The sequence below is a fragment of the Carcharhinus amblyrhynchos genome, chromosome 7 (genome assembly GCF_965287045.1).
Source record: "Carcharhinus amblyrhynchos chromosome 7, sCarAmb.v2.hapA, whole genome shotgun sequence".
In the NCBI taxonomy this organism is placed as follows: domain Eukaryota; kingdom Metazoa; phylum Chordata; class Chondrichthyes; order Carcharhiniformes; family Carcharhinidae; genus Carcharhinus; species Carcharhinus amblyrhynchos.
The window spans coordinates 105,612,362-105,636,049 of record NC_137330.1 but is presented as its reverse complement, the minus strand read 5'-3'; the positions used below and the strand labels follow the sequence as shown (position 1 = coordinate 105,636,049).

The window sequence follows — 23,688 nt, the reverse complement described above, 5'->3', positions numbered from 1 at the left end:
TTATTACAGAAGGTCAGGGGGCATGGAGTTGGGGGTAGGGTGTTAGCGTGGATAGAGGACTGGTTGTCAAATAGGAGGCAGAGAGTGGGGGTCAATGGGTGCTATTCGGATTGGCGGATGGTGACTAGTGGAGTGCCCCAGGGGTCGGTGCTGGGGCCTCAGCTATTTACCATTTATATAGATGATCTGGAGGAGGGAACCGAGTGTAGGGTGTCGAAATTTGCTGATGACACCAAGATTGGTGGAAAGGCAAATTGTGCGGAGGGTGTGGAGAGTCTACAGAAGGATCTAGATAGGCTGGGCGAATGGGCCAGGAAATGGCAAATGGAATTTAATGTTGGTAAGTGCGAGGTGGTCCACTTTGGTAAGAATAATGGTAGGAAGGATTATTACTTACGTGGAGAAAAACTGCAGCAGGCGACGGTGCAGAGGGACCTCGGGGTCCTTGTGCATGAGTCGCAAAAACCCAGCTTGCAGGTGCAGCAGGTGGTCAGGAAGGCGAATGGGATGCTGGCTTTCATCGTGAGGGGGATTGAATATAAAAGTAGGGAGGTCTTGCTGCGGCTGTATAGGGCATTGGTGAGGCCGCAGCTGGAGTACTGTGTGCAGTTTTGGGCGTCGCACTTACGCAAGGATATTTTAGCCTTGGAGGGAGTGCAGAGGAGGTTTACTAGGCTGATTCCGGAGTTGAGGGGGTTGAGCTATGAGGAGAGGCTGAATAGATTAGGCTTGTACTCGTTAGAGTTTAGAAGAATGAGGGGAGATCTCATTGAGATGTATAAGATGATGAATGGGATGGATAGGATAGAGGTGGAGAGACTCTTCCCGCTCAGAAAGGATAGTAGGACTAGGGGGCATAGCCTCAAGATAAAGGGGGGGCGGTTTAGAACAGAGTTGAGGAGGAACTTCTTCACTCAAAGGGTGGTGAATCTCTGGAATTCTCTGCCCGTTGAAGTGGTGGAGGCTGCCTCACTAAATATTTTTAAGACGCGGGTTGATGGGTTTTTGATGAGAGAGGGGATTAAGGGTTATGGGGAGAGGGCGGGAATGTGGAACTGAGCCACGACAGATCAGCCATGATCTTATTGAATTGCGGGGCAGGCTCGAAGGGCTAGTTGGCCTACTCCTGCTCCTATTTCTTATGTTCTTATGTAAAGATCATTGCATTCACCCACATAACCCCTTACCCAATTGTTTCTTAAATAGTTATAGGGTACTTGTCCCCAGTAATCTATCTAATCTGTCACTGCCAGTGAATATAGGAGTACTTCAATTGGCAGAGGATATTCTAGTAATCCTAAATCCAGTCCGCAGACAGGGCAAACCTTGGAAATTGACTCAATTGTCAAACAGCCATTGTATCGATCTTGTATTTTTGTTTGTTTACAGCACTCTGGCACACGTCTGGGTTACCAAAGCAACGTACAGGGTTCTTCCCAGTCCCAGAGCACTACAGGATATTCTTCCTCAACTCAGCAGAGCTCTCAGTATTCACACCAGTCTCACAGATACTGATCGGCACTACTGGCAGAAAAAACTTCAAAAGGAAGCCTTCAGCAATACTACGGTAAAAGGTTCCAGTTAGAGGAACCCAGTGAACTTGCCTGATGCATGTACATTTTCTTGTATTCTGAAGTATAAACTGGCATTATTTAGTGAAAATTGTTAGAGAAAAAAAATGTTCACAAAATAATGTCCTGACCGCCTGGACATTTTCAGTTACCAATGCCGTTGGCAAGGTTCCAGTCAAGACCATTTCTGTGAAGCTTTGTGTAAATATCTTTAAAAAAAAGATAACTTTGAACTCGGCATTGAGTTCCTCAACTAAGGAGCAGGTGAAATGCGTTCACTGTTTTTCGAGCACTTTTTGATGCAGTGGCAGGGTTTCCTGTTGCTTGTCCTAAGATCATAAATGTAGGAATTCTATTTTTCAACATACAGCTTAAAAAATGTTTAAACCACACACGCACAGATATATATACATACACACAGACAGACACACACACACATATGCGCGTGCGCATGCAATTAATCAGTTAACTCTTCAAGCACTGTATGGTATCACGTGACTGTTGTGTTCTTAAATCTGTACTTCTAATTAAGACATTTTATTAAGCTACAGATATATAATTTGGAAAGGTTTTCTTTATTTTTCCTGTGTAAAACCGTTAGTTTTAACAATGTTAAGTGCAAATGGTTTCAGAAAATAACCTTGGCAGTAAGTGTGCAAATCGTTCTACATTGTTTTAATTCTGCAGAGCACAGCCCAGTATGCACTTGAAGCCTCAGATTTATAGATTCATAGTCATAGAGGTTTACAGCATGGCCCTTCGGCCCAACTTTATTCCACAGAATCTGCCCGTTGATTACATTGAATGTTTCCAGCACTGCAGACTGAATTTCACTCTTGTTTTCTCAGTGTGAAGCTTTATACATCTGGAGCAAACATGCAGAATGCGGGTGTGGATGACAGCATCCTTGATCGGTAGCATGAACAAATTTCCATCCACAAACAAATCAGTTGTACCAAACCACCTGCCTGAATTGCTGCGACATGCTTCCATTAAGCAAAACACCGGGATAGATTTTAACTCACTCAAAACACGGCTATTTACATAGAGTTAAAATCACACCCTCTGGAGCACTGAATTGTACATATGACCTTTTATTTCTACCACGTCTTCTAACTCATCCTAGTGTTGCAACTCTATCTTCATAGCAATGTGTCCTTTCTCTTTGGGCCTCTAGTTGGCAAGTTTCTCAGGGAATCTTTAGTTTTCAGTATTTTTAGCTCTCTTGCCTTCCTTTATCAAACTCATATTTTTCACAGATTTTGTTTTACTTCTAGCAACAGAACACAAACTTCCAGTGTTCCAGTTGTGTGTGTATCTGTGTGTGTGTGTAACTGTCTGCATGTATGTCAGTAAAAAGTCTGACAACACATGTATGTCTGCATGTGTGTTGTTGTATGTGTATACCTGTGTGTATGTATGTATGTGTGTATCTGTGTCTGCCTGTGCGTATGTATCTGTGTGTGTCTGTGTATGTATCTGTATGTATGTATATCTGTGTGTGTGTGTGTGTGTGTGTGTCCGTGTGTGTATGCCTGTGACTGGCGCTGCTAATAGCCATATTTCTTGCAGAAATTAAACACACATCTTGGTGTAGTTGTAATTAATCAAGGTACTCAGAAGGCACAATACATAGATAAAGCCTGACTTCCAATCTGAAGATTAGGTTAAAATGCTGGTATCTTGTTTCTTTAGCGTATATGATTTCCAATTTGCACAGTTTACTTTTTCTAACTTAAAGGATTTCTTATTTTGGGGAATATTCATTCTCCATACAATTCTAAATGAAATTAATAGAAGTGTAGTCATTGCATGGCATACCATTTACTATTGGAAAACAAAAGTACATGAAGGGAAATATCTATATTTGTGTAAATTCAATGGAAGTAATATGCCAGGTCGATAAACTGCCATTTTATCGATTTAGTGAATTTTATATCAGTGCATTTTCGCAACTGGAGTCATTATATCTTTAAGATAGTAGGTAACGCCCTCATTTCTGTTTATGCAGTTGCAATATCTTGAACTTACTACATGCACAAATTTGCATGAATTGAACATAACTGTTCATATAATATTTCTGTCTCATTCTTCATTAGGGGCTCACTTGTGAAACTTCAAGTTACGAATTTAATTGTTGATTTAATTGAAGTACTACTTAAAAGTCAGGTTCACAGTTATGTAGTTAAATCTTCTTTTAAAAAGTGTGGCAAGAAATGAAAGGCAGAATAATTATAGAAATATGTCCAATATTTGTTGGCTATTTTGCAATGGTGTCTTATTAAGATGAGGCATTCATTATCAATAAGCTGCATTATTTTGATAACTGTAGAATAGCTGAACAAGCCAAAATAGCTTTAATAGCTTTTTTCACCTCCGCCAGTGACAATATGGATCTCAACTTTACAGGTACTTCATCTGATCACAATCCTGTAATTATATTCATACAAGATTAAGCATTCCACTCATCCTCAGCAACGTTTTATTCAGTTTTGTTTAGTTATTCCAAATATCATAGCTGAATTCACATTAACAAAAATAATGAAGAGTAAATCAGCACTCTAAAATGATCAGCCAGAAAGGGCTTCTCATCCTTTTCATGTTGATCTACTCATGTCATTAGTATTTGAAATGACATGGGAACATATACTTCAAAAGTAATGGTAACTACTCCACATTTACCAAACTCCAGTATGTGAATATACCAGTTCTATTATGGATCAAAGTCCAGACAGACGATTATAGCATGAGGTGGCCTATTGCCAAGTGTTTTAATCAGCCTCCAGCTTCCATGCACCATTAACTCGCTTATGGGGTTGTAGATCCCATCTTTGACAGATCAATCTGACAGTGATCTGATCAATAAACGTTCTGATATTTTCTACTGCTCTTGTCAAACATGGATCTTTGCTGAGAATTTGTGCTCAGCAAACAATGTAATCAAAAGATTTCATTTCTGATTGATTCTAATAATGTTTTGAAAAGATCACAAACTTTGTGCTGTACAATTTAAGAGGCTCTTTGATTTTAAAAAACAGCCTATCTTTGATGAAGTGACTAACTTAATTTGAGGATTTCAAACTGCTTAAAAGATAATTTCAGACTTCTCAGGGAACCATTTCAAAAAGTACAAGCGTTGGAGAATGATGATGTATTGTCCACCTAACCATTCATTGAAGTAAAATGTTTGACAAGGTGCAACACCTAGTAAGAAGGTGGAAACCTGACTTTGCTGCATCTGCTCATATTTACCTTAAACTGTCTTTCATGCTTGCAAAATACTCTTTAAAATCCATCACGACTCTCTCAAAAGGACGTGTGAATTAATAAACTCTGTCAGTAAATGCTGCAGTATGTTCTGTTGAGAAGCTAACTCTCTCCACAGATGCTGTCTGAGCTGTTGAGTATTTCAAGCATTTTCTGTTTTAATTACAGATTTCCAGCGACTGTAGCATTTTATATTTGTGTTGCTGCAGAACGTGTGGTCCATACTGTGTTTTCAGCATTGGAAATATAGTTACATATGTATTCAAAATAATGATTGGAAGTAGAAATTATATTCCTATTAGTTAATTCTAATTATCTCAATTATAGCCAATAATTTTCCACTTCACTAAGTTATTGCTTTATCTCAAGATTCTTTATTAGGGAACAATGGTGCTGCCATGAGTAATTTTAAAGCCCTGGCTGATGTTCTGGGGACATGGGTTCTAACCCCACTGAAGTAGCTGGTGGATTTTAAATTCAGTTAATATATCTAGAATATAAAGCTAGTCATAATAATAGGATGACTGTGAACTTGTTGTAAAGAACAATCCTTTTTAGGGAAGGAAACCAACTATCCTTACCTGATCTGCTCTACATGTGACTCTACATCCACAAGTGGTTCATTCTTAACTACCTTCTGAAATAGCCCATCAAGCCACTCCGTTTCAAGGGAAATTAGGGATAGGCAACAAATGCTGGCCTTGCGACTGAAGCCTACATCCAATGAATAAAGAAACAAAAAGATAATTCAAACTTTATTAGCACAACAAATGACTGAACCAATAGGATTAGATTGTAATTACAGTAATCTATTTGTTGTCTTTATTGATTTGTACTGATACTAAGCATTCTTTAATAATCAGCAATATGAAGCCGTGTTTTCAGTCTTCTTGCTCCTTACATGTTAAAAGATGAAAGAATAAACTTTTAACCTGCTTTCTCAAACTGAAACTTTGGATGGAATTTAATGCCTCCCACTGAAGGCAAACTCCAAGGCAGGTTGGGGGGTGCAGTGGCATTGCTATTTGATCAAATTGCCTCCCTGCTTTCCCTCAAGTAGGCTGAAGGGAAAGCCTGATACTCAACCAGCGCTGGGCAGGTCTCACCATGCAGGGTGACCAACAAGCAAACCCTATCAGGGTTATTTGAGGCTTAATGTGGTGGGGCACCTCGTTCAAAGGCATTCAGTGTCAGATTGAGGGCCCAGCATCAGGAAGAGGGCTCACTGTCAACTATGCCCCTGCCCTTTCCTCCAGTGCTTCTTCCCCTCCCACCACTTCCTATCAGCCCCCTCCACATGACTTCCACCCCATTGTCACCTTTTTCCAGGGATTCCGTGATAAACTCTGATGAACAAGTGAATTACCAACAGCAGCAGGAAGTGGTGAGAGGCCTGGGTTTGAAAGCCAAAGGTGAGCAAGCCTCATGTTGGATTTTACACATTTCCAGCTTTCAAAGCTGTTAAATTCCAATTTTAAAAGTTTATTTTAATTAAACAGGTCATTTTATGACAGGTGTCCCTGTATATTTTGTGTCACTGCAGCAGTGTTACTTAAAGAAAGCTGCATGCTGGCTACCATTATTATAGCAGATTACTTAAAAAAAACAACTTTTCTTAAGACTCATAAAATTCTTCAGGGACATATGCAACCATGTACATTAAATTTAAGCTGAAATAAGTTACTTGGTGATGTTTAAAGCTCACAAATACATTTGTCCAAATACTTTGATCCTTGCTATAGCTGACTTTTCATGCTCAATCAATGGGGCGCTTTTGCAGGTTGCATATGGCACTTATGCATATGGCCTGTCATTGAGCATTTCAGCTAATAATACACTGAGTAGCTTGAACATTAAAGAGATTTTATTTTTTGGTTGATTGCTACTGGGAATGTTAGAATTTAAACATAAATCACTGATTTCAGTGGATCACAAGAATCAGTGAACGTAACCAGAACAAGCAACTTGGCCTAAATTTTCACATGTGTCATCATAGCTTGTGCCATAACTTTGGCAAGAAAGCAGCTGAACCACTTGAGATGCAAGTTAAAAGGCCATTTAGATTATTCTGCCAGAGAATCCCTGTTGAAATTCCAGGCTTCCTATCATTAATTTGTTTTCATTATATTGTGTAATAAAATATTTTAAATATTGTCTCAAACAGTGAAAAAAGTGTTAATTCCCCTCCCATTATTAGATATAAACTCCATGTTTTTTTAGTTTAATTTGTTTAGTTTTATGAGACCTTTTTACTTCTTGAAAATTTATTTTTAACATTTAAAAGGAAAAGATGTGAAAAGCAGATCTGTAGTACCCAATTCAAAGTCTATTGTAAATCATTATGATTAGCTTCACCACTTCTTTGTTGAGAGAAAGAAGGAACAAATTTGTAAGCATTTAAGATTGATCAGTAGTTGGTTTCATCCAATAGTGCAATAGTAGGAAACACATGACCATGTCTATTTTCTATAACAATGGGTTTGGATATATCTGTCTCTGATAGATATGGAGATGTGCAGAATTTTAGGAAGAATTCCACATTTGGAACGAGCACTGAGACCAGATAGTAGCAGGGATGGAGACTATGCAATTAGAAGAGGGGGGAGATTATTTGGTGACAGTATGGGACCCAGAAAGTCGATTTGTTCATAGGCAGTCCCAGCACAATATCCAAGAAGAAGCCTAAAAGTTCTCTACTACCAAAGCAAAGTAAGAATATGCTTTTGAGAGAGTTATAATATTGGCTGTTAAACTGAAAAGGAAAGCAAGGTATAACCTTACCTCTGCTCTTACGAGAGCTGTAGTGACAGGGACACCCTCCCACCAAAAAACTGACAGTTTGCATTATGCAACAAAGGTGAAGCTAGCTGATGTGACACCAGCAATTTACATGTCGCAGGTTAAAGAGTTAATATGACAGGAACAATTGAATAACTTAGAAACAATGTAACTATTTCCTTTAATGGAAGAATTGCAATTAAGTGGACATGAGCCTCATTATTCATGCCTGAGTTTCCATAAAGACTTTACTTTGTTGAAACAGGTGCGCAGTTGGAGAAACATTGCCTGTTTGAGAGCTTTGGAAGCTTTTCTCTGTGATCTATTTTGTCACTAGATCACTGTTTATTTACACAAGATAAAGAGGTGTCAAGTGCTTATTGTTTCTGCCATTGATACTCTAAAGGTCTGATTGATTGACAGTCAGTGTTGTTGCAGCAGCAGTATTTTTTTTAAAGTTATGAATGGCATTTTTAAAGCTTTTTCACACATGCCATTGTCACTCCTGGGTTCATTGTTTCTGTACTGAGTGTATACTGAATAAATGGATATGGAGTGCTGTAAGTTGGCATGGAGGGTATGAGAAGCCACTTGAGGTGTGTGCATGTGTATGCGGCAGGGCAGGGGAGGTCAGCATGAAATTATTTGAAGTTATGTTTTAAAAGATTCCCACATCCAGGCCATACCACAATTGTGAAGGGTTAGGATTTGCCTATCCCCACAATGGAGCTGGTCTTATCAGGAATGCAAGGTACTGGCTTACTGGCTGCACCCTTCCCCTGTGCCAGTGAAAATTGTGGGTGTTGTGAATGAGGACAGAAGCCCTGGAATCGGGTCCCATCTGTCATTTCTAATGGTCTGTGAGAATCCACCACTCCTCAGAAATCTGGCTCCATTTAAAGAGTAGTAAGCAAATGGTAGAAAATGTATCTTTAAGCCTTTCCTTCAACTCAACATCAGAAAACCTTTCAAATATAAGTACAGCTTATTTGAACTTTCTTACAATAACCAGTTCAAAAGTAAATTAACTAGACAAACAAAATCAATCCAACTGGAACATTCTGCACTACCGAATAAATTAGTTAACCTCTTTCCAGAACCATCAAAAACAAAGGCAAACTCAGTATACCTGAGCAAATGTTACTTCATTAATACATCAGTGATGGCAATACTGCAATGTCACCATAACATTAGCATGAAGCAATGCATTCAGGTTGGAGAATCAGCAATAGCTCACCTTGTTGCTACTTTGGAAGATCTATTAGACCTTATGCCAATCTAGCAAATCTGGGGCATTCCTCCAGAGTCAAGACCCCAAAGTCCCTCTTGCCAAAAACTGCTGGGGGGGGCGGGGGTGTTCATAGGGAGAGTGGGACTAGGGGTTCAGAAGCAAGGGAAAGTGTGTTTCTCAGCTGGTATCCTGATGCCCATGCCCTTGATCAGAAAGAGTGCTTTTGATGGAGGGACCCCCTCCCCAGTGATAGTCTTTGATCAGTCCAGCTGGCATTACATCAGCAGGCCTACCTGGAGCTGGGTTAATCTCAGCAGTAGGTGAAAGAGGTGGTATTAATTGGCAATGAGACAGGAAGGTGAACTATGGGCATTACCGCCTAAAACATAATCTGGCAGAAGTGGATGGCAGCAGGGTTTAGGTATAAGAACATAAGAAATAGGAGCACTGGCTGCACCCTTCCCCTGTGCCAGTGAAAATTGTGGGTGTTGTGAATGAGGACAGAAATCCTGGAATCGGCTCCGCTCTGTCATTTCCAATGGTCTGTGAGAATCCACCACTCCCCAGAAATCTGGCTCCAATTAAAGAGTAGTAAGCAAATGGTAGAAAATGTATCTTTAAACCTTTCCTTCAACTCAACATCAGAAAACCTTTCAAATATAAGTACAGCTTATTTGAACTTTCTTACAATAACCAGTCCAAAAGTAAATTAACTAGACAAACAAAATCAATCCCAACTGGAACATTCTGCACTACTGAATAAATTAGTAGGAGTAGGCCATCTCGCCCTTCGAGCCTACCCCGCCATTCAGTAAGATCATGGCTGACCTGAAGTGGATCAGTTTCACTTTCCCGCCTGCTCCCCTTAACCCTTAGTTCCCTTATCTATCAGAAATCTATCTACCCGTGACTTAAACATATTCAATGAGGTAGCCTCCACCACTTCAATGGGCAGAGAATTCCAGAGATTCACCACCCTCTGAGAGAAGAAGTTCCTCCTTCAACTCTGTCTAAACTGCTCCCCCCCTTATTTTGAGGCTGTGCCCTCTAGTTCTGGTTTCCTTTCTAAGTGGAAAGAATCTCTCTACCTCTACCCTATCTAGCCCCTTCATTATCTTGTAAGTCTCTACAAGATCCCCCCTCAGCCTTCTGAACTCCAACGAGTACAGGCCCAGTCAATTCAATCTCTCCTCATAAGCTAACCCTCTCATCTCCGGTATCAGCCTGGTGAACCTTCTCTGTACTCCCTCCAAGGCCAATATATCCTTTCACAAATAAGGGGACCAAAACTGCACACAGTACTCTAGTTGCGGCCTCACCAGTACCCTGTACAGTTGCAGCAAGACCTCCCTGCTTTTATATTCTATCCCTCTCGTGATAAAGGCCAACATTCCATTCACCTTCTTGATCACCTGCTGCACCTGCAGACTGAGTTTTTGCAATTCGTGCACAAGGACCCCCAGGTCCCTCTGCACAGTGGCATGCTGCAACTTTTCACCTTTTAAATAATATTCCATCCGACTATTATGTCTTCCAAAGTGGATAACCTCACATTTGCTAATGTTAAACTCCATCTGCCCACTCACTCAGCCTATCCAGTTCTCTCTGCAGACTTTCTGCATCCTCCACGCAATTTGCTTTTCCACTCATCTTCGTGTCATCAGCAAATTTTGTTACCCTACACTCAGCCCCCTCCTCCAGATCGTATGCCACCATCTCACCTAATAAAGCACCCTTGCTGTCTCCAAGCAGAAGCAAAAGATTCAGCCTCTTGTTTATCAATTTGATGATGACATCTGAGTGTTGCCGGGCTCTCTTTATTTGCTAATTGATGAAAGTTGCTAATTGCAAGAATACTTGTTAGAATCATGAAAGCTTACAGCACAAAAAGAGGCCTGTTAGCCCATTGTGCCTAATAAAAGAGCTTTCTGATTTAGTCCCACACAATCCAGCATTTTCCCCGTAAGGCTGCAAATTAGTCCTCTTCACTATGTGTGCAATTGTCTTTTAGAAGTTCCTATGGAATCAGACTCCCCCATCCTTTTAGCTGGTGTATTCCCGATCTTAACAACCCTCTTTGTGAAAATGTTTCTCCTCATTTCCTTTCTAATTTTTCTACCAGTTATTTTAGATTTTTGACCTCTGATTACCAAATCATTTCCATGTATAAATGGTCTCTGTCTGCATCCTCTATTAAAACTCCTTACATCCTTGAATACCTCAGTTCGGTTCTCTTAACTTTCTGTGCTCAAAGGAGAACAATCACAGTTTCTACGCTCCCTCTGCAAGACTATAGTCCTTTTTCCCTGATACCAACGTGGCCAGCATAGTGGCACAGTGGTTAGCACTGCTGACTCACAGCGCCAGGTACCTGGATTTGATTCCAGCCTCTGATGACTGCCTGTGTGGAATTTCATGTTCTCCCCATGTCTGTGTCCTCTGGATGCTCCCGTTTCCATCCACACTCCAAAGATGCACAGGTTATGCCAAATTGATCATTGGTATCAAGGGGATTAGCAGGGTAAAACTTTTAGTCACAAGTAAGGGCTACATTAACATTGCAATGAATTTACTGTGAAATTCCCCCAGTAAATGGGGTTGTGGGTGGGTTTGTTGTCGGTGCAGCCTTGATGGGCCAAGTGGCCTCCTTCTGTAGAGATTCCATGATTCTATCCCCTCTCTCTCCTCGGTCCAAAACCTTAACAAACTTCCTAATCTGTCGGTGTCGCTATGTGATATGTAAACCTCCCAGTATGATTAACATGATTCTTGAAGTATACCAGGGGACAGTATAATATTAATTTTATGGCAACTTTTCCAAAAGAAAGGCCTATGAGTCTTGCGTTTGAGGCCTGATCTGTTGTTACTTTCAGAGGTGTTGATGGGAGCTATGACTTGAACATGCTGTTTACATACCACAGTGGTCACAGGAGATCCAGCACCAGTGACCTGCTATTATCACAATCTGAGAAGTGATTTAATTAGGATGGACAAGTGAGGCTTAGCTGTAATTGCTTTGTATTCATTCCCACAAAGAAAGCGAGCATCAGACTGGACATGTTAAATAATATTGCATAAATTTGACCTCCCTCCGCCCCTTTCCTCAGATTCCTCTGAGGAATCAGCACACCCTTAAAATTTAGCAAGGTTCTCTTGACAATAAGGTAAATCTGCAATGTCAGGATCTACATTGTCACCAGTTGAGATTTCTCACCACAAATATGAAAACCAAGACTTTGAAAGATGCATGGATTGCACTGGATTTCAGTCTTGGCTGATGACTTCCTCTCCCTTGTTAACTCATTAACTAGATAGACAGCAGATTGGTGGTAAGATTCAAGGAGAATTTTGGAAGCCTTCTAATTAGGAATTCTGCTCACTGGATATATCCACATCCCAGTTAGCTTTGGCAAAGCCACATTCATCTCCAAAAGTCCAACCTTCTGAATTTTTTCAGGCAAACAGCATTCTCCTTTATCCTTTTTTTGCTCCCACATTTATTGCTTATACTTATTTGTTTTGAGTTAATGTGACCTTCTCCTTGAACCTTTGTTGCTCCCACCACCAACCACAACAACTTGCATTTTATAGCACCTTTATCACAGTAAAGTGTCGACAGGATCTTTGTCAAGCAAAATGTAACCACATTAATTGATATTAAAGTAAGTGATCAAAAGCTTAGTTAAAGAGGTAGATTTTAAGGAACTTAAAGGAGGAAATGAAGGGAAACAAGATGGAGGTTTAAGGAGCGAATCCTAGAATTTAAGGCCTTGGCAGCTTTTAAAGCATAGCCACCAGTTGGAAAGTGACTAAAATAGGGGTCTTAAGAGACCTAAATTGGAGTAGGCCGATATCTCCACTAGCTAAAGGAGGTTACAGAGATGGGATGGGGCGATGCCTTGGGCAGATTGAAAACAGCAATGAGAATTTTAAAATGGAGGTGTTGCAAGACCAGGGTAGGTCAGTGAGGGTGGATGTTGGCTGTATTAGATAGGACATATTAGGTTATTGATTTAATAACAGGGAAACAACAGCGATACATGTTCCAAAGCAGATATGTGACTTGGAGATGATAGTATTCCATGACATTGTCCTTCTTGATGCTAGAGATTACAGAGAATGGAGGTGCTGTGTAAGTAACTATGTGAGTTGTTTCAGTGCATCCTGTAGATACCACAGTCACAATGCATTGGTGATGCGGGGGGTGGGTTTTGATCTATTACCCCAGTGACAAGGGCATTCTTGTATATTGCTGCACTCACCAGTCCAAGAGCTGGTGAGTATTTCCACTATCTAACTTAAGCCTTGTCGATAGTGAAGAGACATAAAGGATCAGGAGTATCCAGCCCCTGCCTTATTCTTGTAACCATGTTCAAAGGTCTAGATAAGCTTCTTTTCAATGGTGATCTCCAAGATATTGATGCTGTGGCAATGCTGATGATACTGAAGGCTGATTTCAATTTGGTCATTACTTAGCAGCTGATGAATGGCAGTTGGCTACCTTCGCTTTATCCTACTTTTTGTGAATAGGACATGCCTTTAAAATTATCCACATTGCCAGGTAGATGCGAGTATCATAGATGGGACAACTTTGTCAGAGGAACAGTTAATTCTGGTGCCCCATGTTTTCAGCTCCGCAGCCAGGATCTGACTGGGGAATCAACATCTTTACCATGTCCAATCAACACAGCTACTTACTAATGTCACATGGAGTGAATCAAATTGGAAAAATCGCTTCTTGACCTTTTGGCTAAGATGAAGCATCAGAACAAGCCCAAGATCAGGTGCAGTGCCTTTTCTTGTCAGCTTAGATCTTTTTTGTGTCACTTGTGGGAACAATAAATTGGATTCAGTTTGAATTTGAGAAGTTTTTTGGAAGAAGTAAGGCAGTGGTTTAAGGGGATGTGCGCTTTGGACATTGGCTTTATAACTCAATTAAAGAAAATTTTAAAAATTAAAATTGCAGAGAAGAACCAAATTGGAAAAATGCTAATGTCTTTAACGGAAAACTTGGGAAGTGCCCACATAAGATCATTCACTTTACAATTTGTCTGAAGTTAGATTTGTCTCTGCCACTCAAGATTGGCTCCATTACAGTTGACAATGGGAATGTTCATGGAACTTCTTTCTCTTGTTAGTTGTCTTGTTGATTACCATTCTCAACTGGATGTGGTAGGGTTCATTGGCTGTGGGAATATGTAGCTGTGTATGAAGCTTGTTATTTTTGGTCATTAATATATAGTTAGCCCTGTTTAGCAGTTTCATTATCATAGAATCATAGGTACCCTACAGTGCACAAAGAGGCCATTTGGCCCATCGAGTCTGCACCAACCACAATCCCTCCCAGGCCCCACCCCATATTCCTAAATATTTACCCATTAATCCCTCTAGTCTACGCATCTCAGGACACTAAAGGGCAACTTTAGCATGGCCAATCAACCTAACCTGCACATCTTTGGACTGTGGGAGGAAACCAGAGCACCCGGAGGAAACGCATGCAGACATGGGGAGAATGTGCAAACTCCTCACAGACATTAGATGGATACTTCATTAAGGATCGACAGGTTGCAGTACTGAGGTGATGAGATCAATTCTACATCTTTCTGAATGCGACAGTGAGCATTGATGAGAGATTTCATTCAGAGTCTGGTGAAGCAGACAACGAGTTATTATATCAGCAACATTGTGTTGTAATGCTGCAGTTTACCTTACAGTGTGAATCACTGTGCCTTGTTCCGAACATTGTAACGATAGCTGGCCTGTACTTGCCTATTATCTCTCTATCAGAGAAAAATAATGGCACATGAAAGGGACACATGTAACGCATTTCACCATGTATTCTGTGTATGTTTTCCAAACCTTTGGTGGTGGGAATGTTTTATAAATCAGAGAACTTGCAACCAATGTCACCAGCCAACATAATTTGACCTCATCAATCCAACTATTATCAGTCTGAGAAGTCTCATTAATATTAACAAGTGTGTGTAATGGTAACACAAACACACCATGACATTGTAACATGCGGTTAACTCTATATGTTGTTGGCTCTGGCGTTAGATTGGAATTGTGGATGCTGAGGGTCAGTGGAAATGTTCAGTTTGTTTGCTGGGGAAGTTATTAAATGATATGGAGCAAAGGCATGTAAATGGTACAGATCCTGTTCCTATTGGAAGGTCTTGTTCCAGCCTGAACAGTTGTGTTTTTTATGTGAGTAGAGCACCATGGGCATCCTGATAAACACTCGTGCTAACAGAGGTACTGAATAACTGGACACTAGTCTCAAGTAGCTGGATTGATCCAATACCAAATTGTTCCTTTGAACACACATAACATATAGTATGTGATTTTACTTTTCAATAAATCTGGCAAGCTCCTCTTCCCCAGCCCAGTAGCCACAACTTTATTTGGCTGCATGTCATGATATGGAATAATGGAGAATCATGGGATGGAATTTTACAGAACTGTTGGGCGGGGTTTGTGGGGGGTGATGGTGGAGAATGTGGCAAGCCATTCAAACATCCATTGACTTCAGCAGGATCAGAAAATCCTACCAACAGGGGACTGTGAAGTTCCACGCATTGAATGGTTACCACATAGAAAGAGGCCATGCTGCCCATGAAGGCTCTGCTTGCTCTCTGCAATTGTGGGGAGGCAATGACCTAGTGGTATTATCACTAGACTATTAATCCAGAAACTTAACTGATGTTCTGGGGACCCAAGTTTGAATCCCGCCACGGCAGATGGTGAAATTGAATTCAACAAGGAAAAGAAATCTGGAATTAAGAGTCTACTGATGACCATGAAACCGTTGCCAATTGTTGGAAAAACCCATCTGGTTCATTAATGTTCTTTAGGGAAGGAAATCTACTGTCCTTACCCAGTCTGGCGTACATGTGACTCCAGAGCCACAGCAGTGTGATTGACTCTCAACTGCCCTCTAAACAAAGGCAGCTAGTGATTAGGCAATAAATGCTGGCCAGCCAGTGATGTCCATGTCTCACGAATGAATAAAAAAAAAAGCAACTTAGTTAGTCACACTCACAGCCAAACCTTTCTCCATTGCTCTGTAAACTTTTTCTCTTCAGGTCCTTATCCAATTTTGTTTTGAAAGCCTCCACTTCTCTTTCAGGCACACTAAATTGTAACTACATGCTGAATAAGAAAAGGCTTTTTCTTCATGTCTGTGTCCTTTGTCTCTTGACCTTTCTGTCAATGGAAACAGTTTCTCTCAAGCAATTCTGCCTGGGCCCCTCAAGACTGTGAACATCTCTTTTAACAGAAACACAGGAAGATTTATAGCACAGGGAGAAGGACATTCCGCCATCATGTCTGTGCTGGTAATCTCCTCTCAAACTTCTCCTCAAAAGAGAATAACCAAACTTCTCCACCTGATCACATAACTGAATTCCCTCATTCCTAGAATCACTTTTGTAAATCTTTTCTGCAGCTTCTCTAAAGATGTCACATTCTTCCTAACGTAGCTGGCAGAATTTGACACAATACTGTAACTGAGATGGAATCAATGTTTTATAAGGGTTTGCCATAACTTCTACTTTTATAATATATGCCACCATTTATAAAGCCCAGGATCCTGAGTGTCTTTATTAACAACTTTCCCAGTCAATTTGTGCACATGTACCCTCAGGTCGCTGCTCCTGCACCCCTGTTAGAATTGTATTCTTTAGTTCAGATTGCTTCTCCTTATTCTTCCTACCAAAATGTACCGCTTTGCACTTTTTTGCATTAAATTTCATCTGCTACATGTCCACCCAATCCACCAGCCTGTCCATATACTCCTCTTCACAGTTTACAATACCTACAAATTGCAAATTTTGAAATTGCTTCCCATATTCCTACACCTGAGTCATTGATGTGTATGAAGAATATATGCAAACTCCGTTTAACAAAGCAAGCCTTTGTGAAAAGTATAATTTTCTAAAATAATTGTTGCTGTTTCCAGATCATCTTTACTTTCAGCAAGTGGCATAACAGAATAAAATCTATCAAAGCGCTAGCACTTTGAAGTGTCCTAACTTTAAAAAAAAAATTATTTTATTACTTCCCTAACATTTGCACGCAGAAAATTGATATTCAGCATTGTTACCGATGCTAAGATCTCACCACATGAAATTCTCTGTTTATTCTATGCACTAAGGAATTTATAGCACTACCTAATAAGGCAGTTATCCCACACTGAACAGTGAGTGAGTTTTAATTTGTTGAGACTATGCAGATGAAACTTTTTTTATGATAACAGTTTTCAGATCACTGGAGGAATAAATATTCTTTTGCGTGCCCTCGACAGCCACTTCTCCTGCCACATGATGTCCATTTGCTAAATTCTGCTGGTGCAATGCACAAGTAGGAAAGCAATGTGAGATTGCTCAGGGACTGCTTTGGTCCATGTTTGCACTTGTGCATTACAAAGTAGAAATATATCCTATTGTATTCCTGGACTGCATTAGCACACTGCTGCTATTGTCCAATGGCTAACAATGTGATAGCAGGTGCAGGGCACTGCTGTTCGTTCACTCACAGAAAAGTGTTTCATAACCCAGTGGTTCAGTTTTAAACCTGTCAAAATACAATTATGGTGCACAGTCTGTGATCTAATATCCTCTTCCCCTGATGTTTACATCCTGTCTTTCTGAAAATGCACCATTGTGGCATACAATCAAAATGTAATGGCTTAAAAAATGTGATCGCAACTCAAGACAATGCCTTCTGATTTCAGCTGTACATAGACGTATTTCTCAGAAAGGTTATCCACTACACAGTTTGAAACTTCAATCAACATAACCATAGAACAGATCGGGCAGTCTATCTGAACTGTACAACTATATCTCAAAGACTCTAGCTGCACACACAAATAGATTTCCACAAGTCTCCCTTTCATCTTTTGCCTCAGCAGCAGCCTGTCAATACATAACTGGAGCAGCTAAGGCTTTCAGAAAGAAAGCTGTGTTTAAATTTCAACCATTTTTGTAAAAAAAACAAAATTTTTAAAAAATCAATTTAATCTGCAATCATTTTTTTAAAGTAGTATTCTACTTATTGACAATGACAATAGAACTATTATCTGTGGAAAGGCTTTCTTGTATATTTTATAGATCAGAAAAGCACTACTTACAAAGGCAAAAAAAAGCATTTGGAACGTATTGCCTGAGACATTTTTTTAAAGTTAATTGTTTATAGATTAATAAAATATGCTGTGTATATTCTACAATATTAGCACTAATCTGCAGAATAAAGGACTCCTCTGCTTGGCTTAGTTCTTCCTTAAAGCACTGTTATCTCTATAATCTTCTGGATAAATTATTCCAGTATATTTAATTTTTTTATGTAATTGTCGCCTCAGACGTTAAAAGAAAGAGAGTGTTATGTAATGGGAATAAAGGCATGATAAACTTTATCAGCGTCAAAAATTATATTTTAAATCACAAATTCCTGATCATTTGGAAATGACATTTTTTTCCCCCAGCTTTTCCTTGTAGAGGTTATGTGCGTATCATATATCCTCCTTTTTATGTATTAGCAAATAAATATCAATTCTCCTTAGGTTTACTACTGTGTAATGTGTCAGATGTGTGAATTTCTGAAGCTTTGTTACTGTGATTTCATAGCTTTCAAAATGGCAATACAAAAATGTCATAGTGAAAATAGAAAAACATCACTGGAATTATAAAGCAGATTATTAATTGCTTTTGGCATTAAAATGTAAAGACAACTTTGCTGATTTAAAAAAAAGACTGTTATAACTAACTTGGAAACAAGTTCTGTGAATTTATTTTATATCCTCTGTTGTAATAAAATGCTTGCTTGCTACTGTTTTCACGTCTGGAAGTTACTCGAAGCTGTGTCACACTTCAATCAACAGAAGAACTGAGGACAAAGAAAAGTAAGTGTCCAGCAGAAGCAAGTTAAAATGAGAAGGGAAATTGCTTAAGACAGCACGGTGGCACAGTGGTTAGCACTGCCGCCTCATAGCGCCAGGGACCTGAGTTTGATTCCCAGCTCGGGTAACTGCCTATGTGGAGTTTTCACATTCCTCTCATGCCTGCATAGGTTTCTTTCGGGAGCTCTGGTTTCCTCCCACAGTCTGAAAGATGTGCTGGTTAGGTGCATTGGCCATGCTAAATTCTCCCTCAGTGTACCTGAACAGGTGCCGGAGTGTGATGACTAGGAGATTTTCAGAGTAACTTCATTGCAGTGTTAATGTAAGCCTACTTGTGACATTAATAAATAAACTTATTTGCTGCTTTTGACAAAGATTTGTTATCCAATTGCTTATAGTCTCTCAGCCAGAGAGAATCAAAAGGCTGGAACTATTTCCATTATACAAGAGGGGTAATTTAATGGAGGACTTTACAATTATTGAAGGAGCTTTATAGGATAGATGTGGATAAGATCTTTAGATATGTGAGGGGCTCCCAAAACTAGCAATTATAAGTGTATGTTAGTCACGATAAACACTGTAAAGTAGGAGACACTTCTTTACTCAGATAATGGTTAGGATGTGGAACTTTTTACCACACATAGCAATCGAGGCAAGAAGATGGATTCCTTTAATGGGAAGCTCAATAAGTAAATGATTCCTTCAATGGGAAGCTTAAAGGTATACAAATGAGGAAGGAAAAGAGGATTGTGCAGACAAAATGAGGGTACCCGGTACCTGGATCTGCACCTGAAGTGCTGTAACCTGTAAGACTACAGATCGGGTACTTGAAGGTGGGATTAGAATGGGTAGCTCATTCTTTCAGCTAGCACAGCTCGAAGGCCTGAGTGGCCTCTTTCTGTGCTGTAACTTTTCTATAGTTGGATGGAGCATTAAGCACAGCACTGAGCAATTGGGCCAAATGGCTTATTTCAGAGCAGTAGATGCTAGGAAATTAGCATGTTCTCGAGAGACCATGGACAGACCAGTACATAGAGAGGGAAATAGTATTCAAATTTAACTTTTTGAAAAACTAGCAGAATACATTGTTAATTATGAAGATTCCAAATCATTATTAATCTTTCAGCATTTTGTAATGCTCAGAGCAGCAAAAGTGAATGCTTGTGAGAGGAAGTTGAAATTTTTCTTTACAATGGGAGCTAAGTACAGTGGAGGATTACATCTTCTCAGGAAAAATGGATACAAGCATTTGATTGTTTTTTTTAAACAGCTGCTGCATGGTAATGGAGAAATCAGCGGTTCAACTTATAAAAATTCCCAAGTTAGAGGAGGAAATGTGATGGTGGGACAAGGACAACCAAAGCATGAGAGCATTGAATATTTTTAAAAGACTTTGCTTTTTAAGCAACAGATTGTATTTGCTTTTGTTTAAAGTTCCTGACCGAAGTCAAACTTCCTCCTTTAGACCAGAGAAAATGATGATTTTGGCCAGAGGACTTTTCCAAGATACCTTTACTGTGAACAGTGGTTCGCACTGCTGCGTCACAGCGCTAGGGACACGGGTTCAATTCCTGGCTTGAGTCACTGTCTGTGTAGAGTTCACGTGTTCTCCCTGTGTCTTTGTGGGTTTTCTCCTGGTGCTTCAGTTTCCTCCCACAGTCCAAAAGATGTGCCGGTTAGGTGTGTTGACCATGCTAAATTCTCCTTCAGTGTTAGGGAGATTAGCAGGGTAAATACAGGAGTCAGGCATTGTGGTTGGTGCAGACTCGATGGGCCACATGGCTTGCTTCTGCACTGTAGGGATTCTAACTCAACAAACAGTTTTTTCCTCTTTTCTGAGAAGGAATTTAACCAAAATCTCCTCATGTATGCTATTGGTCTGATCATGCTTGGTGTTAGGATTACTTTGTTACCAGTCCCATTTCTTAAATGTTGAGGTGGTTCCTGATACAACATCAACTCTTCAGACATAGCAGAGGCACTCAAATCTCCAAAATATTAACATTTCACATAGGAGTCACTGGGAATTACTCATAAATTTACTGTCCAAGAAATGGAATTAAAAATACTTCAATAAAACCTGCTAAATTAATTCACTCATAGCTAAATAAAGAAATTACCTCTTTGTTTTGATCCACAAGGTGGAACTCCCCATTATCAGATCATCCACAGCTACGAGAAATACATTTGTCCACTTTCCTCCCCCAACTTCAGTATCGAGATTCAGTAATAGCACCAACCAGCTGCAGTGAATTGTTGATTTGTACCCAGCCAGAAATGTGATTGAAATGATTACTCTTTATAACGATGTTGGTTAACAAATGAATGTTGGGCAGAGAACTCCCTGTCCTACCACTTCCTGCTGAATGAAACAATGAGGTGTTTGATGATCTTCAGTTTTTCAGATTGCTGGAAGGAGTGAAACCTCAATCTTTTCATACCACCTTCATACAGAGCACAGACATAGGAATGGACTGTTGGACTGAATGGTCTGTTTCTGCACTTTATACTCTATGTTGCTTCCTAACGCTGCTTTTGCTAATCCATGGCTATGCTGTGCAAGCCAAGTCTTTTAAAATTGCATCAATATCCTTTCCTATACTTCCCCTGCTCTGTTTTAAAAGCCTATGGATTAGGAATTCTTTGGTGTAGCCCTGGCTTTCTGTCATTTCACAAGCTGCCAGCACATTGCTACTTTAGAATGACATCTCCCACGGGAATTGAAAGATCCATGCTTAATGCAATCCTAACCTTATCCAGCCCGTGGAACCTGAACTGACACTTCCTAGTATAACAGCCTGGAGCACCTGAATCTGTTTATCCAGTAACTCGTCCGCCTGCCTTTGAGGTCTGGACAGTGTAAGAGACCAGTACAGTATAATGTAAAAACAGTGCCACCTTTTGGAAGTAATGTTAAGTCACGGCCGTGCCTGAGGTTAGGTGAATGTAAAACACAATTCACACAGAAATAGGGAATTGTGCCGTTATCCTGCTCAATATTCCATTCACAACCACAACCAAAAACAGATCATTCATTCATTTGCTGTTTGTTGGGACCTGCTGGAGACACATCTGCTGCTTCATTTGTTTCCAGAACAACAATGACTCCATTTCAGAGTCTGTTTGATGTGAAATGTATGTGAAATGCTGATGATGTGATATAAGTTCTTTTATTCTATCCTCTAATGACCCTCCAGCTTTCTGCTGGATTAAACCAGTAGTTCTCTGTTGCTGCTGTTTATTTATTTCACCATCTTCAGTTCAGTTATCTTTGCAAACCCAAGTTTAGTGCGACGGCAGCACAAAAATATTTACAACTGCAGCTGAAGCAAGAATTGCACTCCACATCCTCTAAAACAGCCTTTCTTATCAAACCACTCTGAGGTACAGCAACAGGGTTCACAGTCAGTCATTCTCATCTTGTAGCTGAAGTTATCAGCTACGGAACAGTCATATTTCTTTGCAATTCCAGTTAAGAGCTGCCCTCGTGATGAAGAAGGAAACCAGCAAGTGACCCAAGTTTCTCAGTGACTCTGAACAGCACAATTGGAAAAATATTCACAACTCTGTGATTAATTGCATTGCCACTCCAGATCCTGTACTAATGTCATGCGATTGCCCGGGGTCAAACAGCTGAGGAAGTTGAATACATGGCTAAAAGGGTGGTGTGTGCAGAAGGTGTTTTGATTCTTGGGCCATGAATGGGCTGGAGAGAACAACAAATGTTTAGTTTGGATGGATTCCACTTAGACTTGTAGGTTTTAAGTCGGTCCGCCTTGTGTCCAACGAGGGGCATACACGCGATGGGTCGTACTTGGGCTGCTCTTGGTTGTTCGAGATTGGCCTAGTGCTTCATGTCGTTAGTGTGTGCTTAAACTGGACCAGATAATGGGCAACACGACAGCTCAGTGACTATCACTGATCGCTGTGCAGACACATGGATTTGGGCCAGTGTCTGTGGGAGTTTGCACATTCTCCCCGTGCTTGCGTGGGTTTTCTCCGGGTGCTCCGGTTTCCTCCCACTCCCCAAAGATGTGCTATTAGGCTGATTGGCAGTAATAAATTGTCCCTAAATTAGTTTCCCTCAATGTGGATTGCCATAAAAAAAAGATAAGGGTCATGGATGGAAGGGGCGACTGGTAGTGTTAAAATGGTGGCGCAGGCTCATTGGGCCGAAGGGCCTGTTTCATGGGCTGTTTTGTTCTTTGTTCTTAGAGTCATAGGGTGGAATTTTCCGGTCCCACCACGGGGATCATAGCAGCCGAGGGTGGACCAAGCAAAGGTCCATTGACCTCGGATGGGAATTTCCAGCCTTGGGCAAGTGCATCTGGAAAATCCTGGCCACAGAGTCGTATAGCACAGAAAAGGCCCTTTGGCCCATTGAGTCTACACCAACAATAACTACCACTCAGGTTGCTTTAATCCCATTTTCTTGCACTTGTCCATATCTTTGAATGTTATGGTATTTCAAGGGCTCATCCAAATATTTTTTAAAGGTTGTAAGGTTTCCAGCCTCCACTACATTGTGTAACATTTAAAGAAACAATTCAAAATGGTCAATATAGATGTGTTCCATTAAAAAGAAACTCCGCCTAGACAGATCTATCTGTGCCTTTACAAAGGAAGTTATAGCATCAAATTAAAAGTGGCTCACAATGTTGCAAAGAATACTAATAAGCCTCAGAGTCGGGAGAGTTTTAGAAGCCAGCAAAACAGAGCCAAAAGTTTAACAAAAAGAAAGATCTAGATAGATAGATAGATAGAATAGATAGATAGAAGGATCTAGATAGGCTGGGCGAATGGGCCAGGAAATGGCAAATGGAATTTAATGTTGGCAAGTGTGAGGTGGTCCACTTTGGTAGGAAGAATGGTAGGAAGGACTATTACTTACGGGGTGAAAAACTGCAGCAGGCGACGGTGCAGAGGGACCTCGGGGTCCTTGTGCA

The 23,688-nt window shown here is 40.3% G+C and overlaps 1 protein-coding gene across 2 annotated transcripts in view; it reads left to right on the top strand.

The window, feature by feature from the left end:
• Positions 1-18,677, top strand: part of cdk19 (cyclin dependent kinase 19) — a 234,873-nt gene extending 216,196 nt beyond the window's left edge. For both annotated transcript variants that reach the window (XM_080192907.1, XM_080192906.1), the window contains exon 13: positions 1,390-18,677. In XM_080192907.1, coding sequence (XP_080049033.1) covers positions 1,390-1,515 — 126 coding nt within the window. In that variant the 3' untranslated portion in view covers positions 1,516-18,677. The remainder of the gene's footprint in view (positions 1-1,389) is intronic.
• The last annotated feature ends 5,011 nt before the right edge of the window (positions 18,678-23,688 follow it).